General features: G+C 41.4%; 1 protein-coding gene across 2 annotated transcripts in view; it reads right to left on the reverse strand.

Annotated features, from left to right (window-relative positions):
* The window catches only part of Ric3 (RIC3 acetylcholine receptor chaperone), a 49,971-nt gene extending 40,634 nt beyond the window's left edge, over positions 1–9,337 (reverse strand). The window contains exon 1 of one of the 2 annotated variants that reach the window (XM_034514441.2): positions 9,168–9,337. In XM_034514441.2, the coding sequence (XP_034370332.1) occupies positions 9,168–9,291 (124 nt within the window). In that variant the 5' untranslated portion in view covers positions 9,292–9,337. The remainder of the gene's footprint in view (positions 1–9,167) is intronic. The other variant, XM_034514433.2, reaches the window with a different exon arrangement.
* Between the last annotated feature and the right edge of the window lie 1,874 nt (positions 9,338–11,211).

Consider the following 11,211-nt stretch of genomic DNA (forward strand, 5'->3'; position numbering starts at 1 on the left):
AGCAAGAGAGACGGAGCTATTATTCCAGGGAATGAGTTTCCTGGGAAGCGGCAAATAAGGAACTGCCCTTTTTAAGTACTAAAGTGGGGGGCTCATCAGACAGCATAGCAGGCACATTCAGATATGTGACTGTAGTAGCAGCAAAGGCTCCCAGCCAGTGTAGGTGGCAGACAAGACTCTGCTAATGCCAGTTCTAGCATCTTAAAGGATTCAACTACCTTGATGTCATTCAAAGTCTGATTCAGCTAACACTGAATAGAGAGAGTGAACAGAGAACACATAATAGAGAGTGTTAGCTTGATCCAGTATGATGTTAATGATCCACAAACGGTATTTACAAGGTAAGCAGAGGGATCACTGTGACCAAAACTTATACTCTCTTGGTGGCTGTAGCAACAGGAGTAGGAGCTATGTGGTACAAGCTCAGGAAGACAGAGTTGGGAAGTTGGTTTTTTTGTTTGTTTGATTGTTTGGTTTGGTTTTTGTTTTAAAACAGAGACTCAATTTCATAGCATGAGACCCTAAGAGGAAAGCTCTTAGGCTGAACATTTCAAAAAGTCTCAGCAGGCAGGAAAGCAAGATGAAAAAGTAAATATAAATATAAAGTGAAGGCAGCAAATAAGACCTTGTAAAAGGTCAGAAAGATGAACAAGCACAGAAGTAATCAGCACGAATGACTCAGACTTCGAAAAGCTGGGCAAGGAGGCAAATCAAGACCTGCAAAAATGCCAGCAAAAGAAACCCTCTTAGTGAGGTTTAGATCAAAAAGGAAACTTGCGTGGTGATAAAGAGTGACTCATAGAAAGCAGAACTTCTTGGCCCTGAGTTTCTATGCATTCTAGCAACAGGGGCAACCTTCAGGTTAAATGGATAATTAACAATACTTAAGGGGTGGGGGGTGGAATTCCAGAGAAAGATTCATTCAAGTCTATTCATCAAGTAATTTCTACCAATAGAATTGGGAAACAAAGTCACTGAACTAAAGTAAATTTTATGAATTACACAAGATGAAGTCTAAAAGAATTAAGATAATTATTGCTGCACTTTGCAGAATGCAGAATGGACTCTACCACTAGAGAGAAGCAGGCATGCTGTAGCTCTCCAACAGATTCTGAAAAGACTCTTTCCAGTAGGGGATAGGGGTATGGAATAAAAGAGTCTGATCATAAGAGAACTGTACATCCATATCATAAAGGCACAGAAATATGTAAAGAATTAATCCACCCATTATCCTACAGTCCAGATATAACAACCATTAAAATGTGTACATATTTTTAATGAATATATATTTTCATTTTCATTTGTATTATACAATATTCTCATCTCACTTAAAGCTCTTTGTGAATACAATTTACAAGTTCCATAGTAGTTTAACACGTGGAGGCAAGAGCAATTATGTAACCATAAAGAGTGACACAACTGGGCTGGAAAGATGGCTCAACTGTTAAAGGCTAGGCTCACAACCAAAAATATAAGAATGCCATAGTTGATGGTGATGGTTATAGCTCATGAAATCTAACAGTGGAAACCAACCAACCAAGCAGTATGCACTAATTCACTCTGTCTTCCATGTGTGCGTAAATACTTACTATCTACAGTATGTACACCTGGTGTACAGCTGGACACACAGCGATGAGGAGAAAACCCCTGCCTTGATTGGGCCTCACTTCTAAGTAGGAAAAGAGACAATAAAGATAATGATAAATACTTAGAAGAAAAATAAAGAGTATAGATACTGATTTGGGAAGCTGAGACTTTTATAGAAGTAGCTTCCAAAAGGCTTTAGGTCATATAAGATTGCCTCTTTATCCCAGTGAGCCTGGAAGCCACTGGAGGGTTCTGAGGAGGGGAGAGCTGTGTATTAACATAGGCTTGAACAAGATCATTATGGTTACTGTATAGAGAACAGACTGAAGAGGAGGCAGCAAACAAGCAGAGGAAGATGGACCATAGCAATCCAAAGACTAATAAATGTATGAAAGTCTTCACATAAAAAATGGTTTTTCAATCTTAAAAGTAGTTGCTAATAACTGATACATTTTTAAATAACTTAAAGGCTCCAGCACAGAGGCACACTGATCACAGTCAGAGGTAAAGCAGGGTGGTGTAGACACTGCATTATTCTACTTTGTGTATGTGTGTGCTTGAAGCATTTTAACAAAGTTTTTTTTCACAATAAATGATAGAGTCATTGAATTCAACAATGAATTACCTTAAAAAGTACCCATGAAGCTGAAGTGCCAGGACAAATTTAAACAGCAAAACTACGACAGATAAAACCTACCAAGTCCCATATTTGGTTCCAAAATGCCAAGTGAACAGTACAAAGTGGACAAAACCTAGATGAGTGTTACAAGAAGTGAACAACCTGGAGTTCTACAGCAAAGTCAGCAGGGAGACTGCCAAAGACTTATACCAAACTCAGTTCCTAATGTTCAAGAAGGAAAAGTGAAGGGAGACGATCATTTCAGTGCAGGCTGTTTAAACCTGCTACCATCTGCAGTTCTAGACGCCCGTCCCAATGCAGCCTGTGTTCAGCCATCTTCAACTGCATTATATAAGGAGTGGACAAGGGAGCTAGAGATGCCATAGCAGAAGAAATGAAATGCTGGAGAAACAAATAACAAAATCTGGTGGTCTTTCTTCTTCCTTCTCCATCCCACTGTGGTAAACATAATACCACCTGCCCACTCACCTAGGGCTGAGAACAGTTCACAATGCTTCCCTCTCTTGTCACATCTATATAAAAACATCCCTCGTGATTGCTGTTCTCCTCCCTCACAGTGGTGACAGCCTTCCTTGCCCTGGTGACATATTTTCCTTTTGAGACTAGGATATCTAGCTCTTTTTTTCTCCTCAGAGCACCAAAAGTAACTTAATTGAAGACATTAAGGGAAAAGGCTAGTTTTTCTAAAAAAACAGAGTTGGGGTTAGGCCTGAGTATTGGGGGAAGACCCTCTGTTTCTTGGACAGTAGGATGTGAATATGCAATGCCTTGAAGTGTCACAGCTATCGTTCATATCCAGAGATGGGAGATAGAGATGGGTGAATCACTATGTGAAGGATACAGTACAAAGCTGAGTTCTGATGAGACAATCTATGGCTCAGATCTCCCTGGAGGCCAGTTCTAGCGATCTTTTCATTTGTGCAGTACAGTGAATCCCTTCCTGTCAGACAACTCAGGCTATATCTTCTGTCATTTGAAATCATGCTAACTAATGACCTCAATGACACTGATTCAGTGATGTTCCTGGTATCACACCTGGATGTGACAACAACCTCCTGCCTGAAGAACATTCTCCATTCTCCATGTAGCCTCCCCACCACTCTCACTCTAAAACTGACAGTCTGTCTTCTATAACTTACGATGATTAGTATAAAATCCAGATTCCTCAATTATAGCAGAGAAAGATTTCCACAATTTGGTCTCAACATCTTTGGTCTCAGATCTCAAAACTCTTATGCTCCTTTCAACACTCTATATTTTCTCTACCTGAAATTTCCTTCCACTGATGGTTAATGACCTCAACCTTCAGGTCATTCTTTAATTACAGGGTTTTAAGAGAGAGAGCCAGGAGATGAAAAGATAAAAAAGATAAGAGAGCTGGGGTCGGGAGTCCTGTGTAAGTGATGTCCTATGCAAGGAAGCTCATTAAGAAACACAGCATTTATTAAACTCATGCTCATTTCTGAATGTCTAGAAGGAGAATGGACAAAGTTATTTTCTGGTACTGTAAACATGAAACAATTAAAAAAGAAAAAAGAAACACGGTATCTTATATATAGCTTTTCCCAAAAGGGAATTGGGGACAATGTCAGCAAAAGTTATCATACAATGAGACAAAGTCATTGGGAAGCTAATCTAGCAATTTGGGACAGATACCATAGCCCCTTAGGATGGGAAGAGTTGGGTTCCCAGGATCTTAAACCTCTTAATTATGATTCTGCCAAGTATATTCCTGGTTTAGAGAAGGTGCTGTATTCCTTCTCAGGGCCTCAGGGGAATCCCAGGTCAGGTCCTAGTCCTCAAAAGTTACAAAAAAAGAGGGGGCTGGGGAGACAAATATACACATACACATACGGGGGCGGGGGAGAGGGAGTCTTTAGAGTTGCTTCTTCATTTCAGCCAAAGAAAAGAATGCAAGGCCGACTTAATATCTATAAATCAATTAATATAAATACCATATCAATGGAATTAAAAGCAAACCACACAATCATCCTGACAGTAAAAAAGGCATTTGGTAAAAATCAATAACCAATCCATGACCAAAACAGTCAACAAACTATAAACAGAAGGAAATTTTCTTAGTATGATAAAGGACAGCTAAGTCACCCCTACCCACACTGTATTTAGTGGTATAAAAAAATGTCTTCTTAAGAAGAGAAACAAGATAAAATACTGGTTTTATCCCACCTATTCTACACCAGTATTAGAGACTCCAGTCAATCAAGAAAAAGGAACAAAAGGGGTGTAGATCAGAACAAAAAATAAAACTATGCCATTTGAAGAGAACATGATTATGGTCAAAAAGCTAATAAACAAGTTCAGCAAGTGGCAGAATACAGGATAAACATGTGAGCATCATGGATCCATAGACAGGATAGACATGTGAGCATCATGGATCCATAGACAGGATAGACATGTGAGCATCATGGATCCATAGACAGGATAGACATGTGAGCATCATGGATCCATAGACAGGATAGACATGTGAGCATCATGGATCCATAGACAGGATAGACATGTGAGCATCATGGATCCATAGACAGGATAGACATGTGAGCATCATGGATCCATAGACAGGATAGACATGTGAGCATCATGGATCCATAGACAGGATAGACATGTGAGCATCATGGATCCATAGACAGGATAGACATGTGAGCATCATGGATCCATAGACAGGATAGACATGTGAGCATCATGGATCCATAGACAGGATAGACATGTGAGCATCATGGATCCATAGACAGGATAGACATGTGAGCATCATGGATCCATAGACAGGATAGACATGTGAGCATCATGGATCCATAGACAGGATAGACATGTGAGCATCATGGATCCATAGACAGGATAGACATGTGAGCATCATGGATCCATAGACAGGATAGACATGTGAGCATCATGGATCCATAGACAGGATAGACATGTGAGCATCATGGATCCATAGACAGGATAGACATGTGAGCATCATGGATCCATAGACAGGATAGACATGTGAGCATCATGGATCCATAGACAGGATAGACATGTGAGCATCATGGATCCATAGACAGGATAGACATGTGAGCATCATGGATCCATAGACAGGATAGACATGTGAGCATCATGGATCCATAGACAGGATAGACATGTGAGCATCATGGATCCATAGACAGGATAGACATGTGAGCATCATGGATCCATAGACAGGATAGACATGTGAGCATCATGGATCCATGGTCTAGCAAAGAACAACCTCAAGATAAAACTAATAATTCAATTCATAATATAGCATAAAAACAAAAGGGTCCATTTAACAAAATAAGGCTTAAATACTGAAAACCGAAAGTTCTTCAAAAGGAAAAGATTTAGATAAATAAAAATCCTGTGTTCACAGACTGAGAGCTTCACACTGATAAGGCAGCAAAACTGACTCAAAACAAACTATCAAAGTCCCAGTTAGATCTTTGTTGTTATTGTTTCCTCTCAGGATCCAATGAAATTGTTATAAATTTAACATAGAAATGCTAGTCACAGGACACAGAAAATCATAAACTGTTTTACAAAAGGAAACACTTAGGGAATTGCAACTTCATGGTTTCAAAAGAACCATGTGTAGCCTACTGGAACAGAACAAAGAATATAAGCATGAATTCATGTTTATAGCTAACTGAGTCTTCACAAGGGTGTCAAAACCAATTCAGTGAGAAAGAGGAGGCTTTTCAATAAATGGTGCTAGAACAGCTATACACCCCCATATGGAGTTGGACTATTTCTTCTGATCATATGCTAAAAAATAACTCCAAAGGCCCAAAGATGTAAATACAGGATCATAAACAATAGAACTTGTACACATAGGAATAAATCTTCATATTCGGCAATGATTTGTCTTAGACATATTGGACGTTAAAAGCAACAAAAGAAAAAAACTGAAATTCATCAAAATTTAAAACTTTCTTCTTTTGAAGAAAGTGAGCACAACACCCTGAATGGGCGAGGAGAATGCACTAGTAAGTAGAGTGAATGTCAACATGTCAACTCAACAAGAGGACACGCTCCCCATTCTTAAAAGATAAAAGACTTAAACAGATATTTCTCTACAGAAGATATGCAAAAAGCAAACACACACACACACACACACACACACACACACTTCTTAATGCCAAATCAAAATACAACCACAAGGAGACACCACTTTTGACTCATTAGAATGGCTGTAATCAGAAGGACAGGTAATCAACGCCCTGGAAAAAACCCTATCCACACCAGCTGCAAGGAGGCATGAGACCAAAGAAAGGCCCACAGAACCAGGACTGTGTGTCATTTATCTGGGACTTACTGACAGAAGTTTGGTGGTCAAGACAGCAAAAAGCCTGGTGACTCTCTATTATCTGGGTCAAAAGAAGGGGGCTTTAAAAAAGAAGATTTATTTATTTTATATATGTGAGTATACTGTCGCTGTCTTCAGACACACCAGAAAAGGGCATCAGGTCCCATTATAGATGTTTGTGAGCCACTCTGTGGTTGCTGGGAATTGAACTCAGGACCTCTGGAAGAGCAGTCTGTGCTCTTAACCAGTGAGCCATCTCTCTAGCCAGAAGGGGGCGTTTTTAACCATTAGGACATAATGTTTTCTCCAAACTCAGGAACACACTATGCCTGTCTCTAGCTAATGCAAGAGATGGCAGGCACATTTTCAAACACACCAGACTCTGCTCATACAGTCCCACACTCTAAAGGTTTTCTCTACAAGCTATGCCAAGGAAGCTCATTAGGCTTACTCAAAGGCAATCATGTGGTTATGGCATTTCAACCTTGTCACTGCAATAGGTAAGATGTAAAGAAATCAAAACTTTCGCATACTGCTGGTAGGCCTGTAAAGTGGAAAAGTTGCTTTGTTAACGATCTGGCAGTTTCTCAGAAAGTGAAATGTAACTATACAACTAGGAAATCATGCTTAGTTCCAATCACAAACGTACCACATAGAAATCTTTAGATAAATGGTAGCATTATTCTTAAGAGCTGAAAGGCAAAGCAATCTAGATGTCCATCAACTAACAAAGAGATCAGAAAAATGTGACCTATCAACACAAGCTAGTAGTCAGCCATTAAGAGGGATGACGTACAAGCTAAAAGATAAATAAACCTTGAGATTTTTATGCTAGTTTAAAGCCAGTCAAAAAGTGCATAGGTGATCCTACAGACACAGAAAAAAAGATGACTGGTTGCCCTCACTAAAGATGGAGAAATGAGGAGAGTCGTGACAACTTAAAAGGCTCAGACTGCCTTTGGGAGATGATGAAATGTTCTAAAACGTATTGCGCTGATGGCTACATAACTGTAGATACGCAAAAAAAAAAAAAAAAAAAAAAAATCGACTTGTGTGTTCAAATAGACAAATTACATGTTACATGTAGTAGGTTGGGGGAGGGGAGTAAAAACTCTGTAAAAGCTTTGTTAGGTTGTAATAACAGACTGTTGAATATGCACATCTTCAGTGTTCCCAGTGTAGACCAGAATGAATACAGCAACTAAAACTTTGGTACTCACCTGGTAGCTTATCTGTTTTCCTCTACTAAACCAGGAGTTCTCCTAAGCAGGGGATTGACTCCTGCTCCTTGGAACTCAGTGAGTGTCTATGCACTATGTGACAGTGAGTATCTATGACAGGTGACAGGATGTACCATTACTGTTAGTCAAGACTACCCCTAAGTGGTCCTGCAGGAAGCTTTTACGTCAACTGGGGTCAGCAGGCAAAGTCTAAGGCGGGGGAACATCTTAGCAGAAACCTGAATGATGAGAGATGAGCATTTCAGCAATGAAGAAAACAGACAGGGCAAGGACTTCAAGGTGGGAACCCTGGCCACCAGGACCTGGACTGTCAAGGGACTCTATACTCTCTAGAGCACTCAGAAGGAGGGGTGTCTTCTACTCATGCTCAATAGCACTTCTTTACGATATCTCAGTTAGGTAAAAGGGGGTTTTAGAACTCTTCACTGATTAGGATAATCTCAGACTTACTCTTCTTCAAGACAAAAAACCATGGATAGGAAAAAAAATGAGCAAAACTTTTTATATTTTGCAATGACCGAAAGCACAGCTTTACAAGCATCAAACGCATTCTGCAGGCAGAATGTGCTCAGCCCGCCTTCAGCCCCTGGAGCACGGCGCGTTGCATTTATAGTATTTTTAATCTCTAGTGCTCCGGAGGATGGAAGGATAGCCAATATGCACAAATTCAAAGAGGATTACAGTTCAAAGGGAGCTGTCCAGCAACCAACAGGCTGAAATCAGAGGAGATGGTTCCCAAACTGTTCACATGGCTCAAGGACATTACAGGGATTATTCACAAGACAAAGTTACCAGCAGAACTTTGTGAACAACAGCAAAATTGTTCCAGTCCCTTCTCCCAGTATTCAGGCCTATGTGTTTGCAGATTCTGTAAAACTGCCAGGGTGTAGTAGTCAAAGGGGCTGATTTTGAAACATTCTCATGCCAAAAACCAGGAATAACAGCCATGAGGAGAACAGTAATTTGTTTATCTCTACCTCAGGAACAAAAATGTTTTAAATTATTAAAGGAAATCTTCAGGGCTTTGTTGTTTTGAGACTGAGTCTTACTATGTAGCCCTAGCTGGCCTGGAATTCATTAAGCAGACCAGGCTGGCCTTGGACTTAGTGATCCTCCTGACTCTAGAACGGTAGCATTATAGGCGTGCACCACTCCAGCTCAAGTTGTACTGCAAGAGGCAACAAGAAGCTGAACCAGTGAGCGCCCCAAACCATGGTGAAACTCCACTACCAACTAAGCTTCCTACAGATGCATGGCACAAAGGGGAAACCTACTAACTATAGGTTCAGGCACAGGTGACAAGATGACACGCAAGGCACTGAAGGCAAGAGTGTGGGCCCGGGAGGCCACGACCGCCCAGGAGCTCCGCAGCTGCCCAGTCAGCGCTCACCTTCCGGGCCCGGTGGCGGCTCCGGCCGCTTCCCGCGGGACAAGAAGGCCTTGGGCAGCAGCAGCGACACGGCCAAGACGAGCCCGGAGGCCAGCGCTACTCTCTGCACCGTGGAGTACGCCATGGCTGCGTACCGCGGGGCCCAGGAGACCGAACCGGAACCGGAACCGCAGCGCGCAAGCGGGCTCACACCCGACCCGCGGGCTGAACGGACGGCGGCGCGCGAGGGACAAGACGAGAGCGCCCCCAACTCTGCTAAGTGCCCCAGGGCGGTGCGGTGTAAGACAACAACAAGCTTCTGTCTCCTAGCTCGCCTGCGTCCAGCTGTCGCCCAGGCCCGGGCATCCTAGCACCTAAATCTGGCAGTTTTGCACTTCTCTCCATTCCTGCTCACCACCCAACCCTAAACCCTTTCCTCCTTTGTGTAAGGAACTCATTTTCCTAACTTCCATTCATGCACTTCCCTTCCACGCTCCATCTGCAACCGTGGGAGATAAAACCAAAACTCAGGACTATTGAGCTTAAAGCCTTCCAGAACCTACTATAACCTTCAGAACAGCATCAAACCTCTTTCTCTGACCTCAAGACCCGTGTATGATCTACTCTTACCAATGTTCTTTAGAAACTGGATGACACACTATTTGATACCAATTTTCTTATTTCAAGTGGACTTTTATTCATCCTGTTTCCTCTACCTGGAACATTCCTGTTGTCATCCTCACCGGTCAAAAGCTCACCAGAAGAAACAGCTTAAGAACTACTATCCTTAAGAAACGTTTTAAGCTAGTATTCTTATCTGTTACAAAACCTTGGCTTTATGCCACCTGTTTCTATTCCTTTAACAGATGTTCTTTTAGTTTTAATCTACTCATCAAACTTTGAAGTTAGCCTTACAGAGTGTGATGTATCAAATGGGTTCAACTGAGAAACTGGTTGACATCTAAACAAAATTCTGGAATCCACAATTACCTCAACTGGAAAAAGGAGCCAGGAAAGGCTCTGCTGAAATAAAATTTGAACTCTTTATTTAATAGGCAGGCAGATGAGAGGTGATAGAGGGGTATTCCAGGAAAAGCAAGCAAAGGGAGGGGAATTCAAAGCTTCCTGCCATGTTCAGAGAACTACCCAGTAATTTATTTTAGTTCAACATTCGGTTGGTGGCCAGACATAAAGTGGTGAGACTGTAGATCTCAAAAGTAGATTATGAAAAGTGTAGGGAGAACTTTCAGTTAAACATGGAGGGTAGAACTCTCATGAATTTGTCTTTGCTTCCCGTAGACACCTCCTGAAAGGTGCACACGCCTGCAAGACTAAAGAGGATGGTAGAAAATGAGACATCAGATGAGAAGGATCAAAACTCTGTAAGGTATATAGCAACATCACCCAATAGAAACATAATGCAGGTTTTCTAATACTCACATTAAAAGGGTTAAAATAAAGAACGGTGTGTCAGAGTGGCACATATTGCCCTAGTTACCTTTCTCTTCCTGGGATAAAATCCATGACTAAAATCAACCTGGACTAGGAAACAGTTTATTTGGCTTACAGTTTCCATCCACCATCAAGGGAAGCCTAAGCAGGACCTGAGGCAGAGAGCATAGAGGAACACTGACTTGGCCCTCCAGCTTACTCAGCTACTGTTCTTATAACCTTAGCCCATGTGCCTAGGGATGGCACCAACACCAATGGCTGGGTTCTTTTACATCAACCAGCAATCAAGAAAATGTTCCCATGGACACACCCACAGGAAAAACTGATGGAGGCAATTCTGTAATTGAGGTTCCTCCATCCCAGATGAAACTAACCAGTAAACATCACTCAATTAATTATCCTAGTAACTAACTATATGAAGAAAGTACTATTTTATGACCATTTGAGGGAAGAGAAAAACAAGGCACAAAAAGCTTAAGAAAGTTGCCAACGACTACCTGGTATAAATTGGAATCTGTGATTTGAACCCAGGGATACTTATCCTAGAACTATCCGTTTTAGTCTCTGCAGATGTTGGTCTAGAGAAGCTCTGAGCTCATGGATAACAGGGGGC

The sequence above is a fragment of the Arvicanthis niloticus genome, chromosome 1 (genome assembly GCF_011762505.2).
Source record: "Arvicanthis niloticus isolate mArvNil1 chromosome 1, mArvNil1.pat.X, whole genome shotgun sequence".
NCBI lineage: Eukaryota > Metazoa > Chordata > Mammalia > Rodentia > Muridae > Arvicanthis > Arvicanthis niloticus.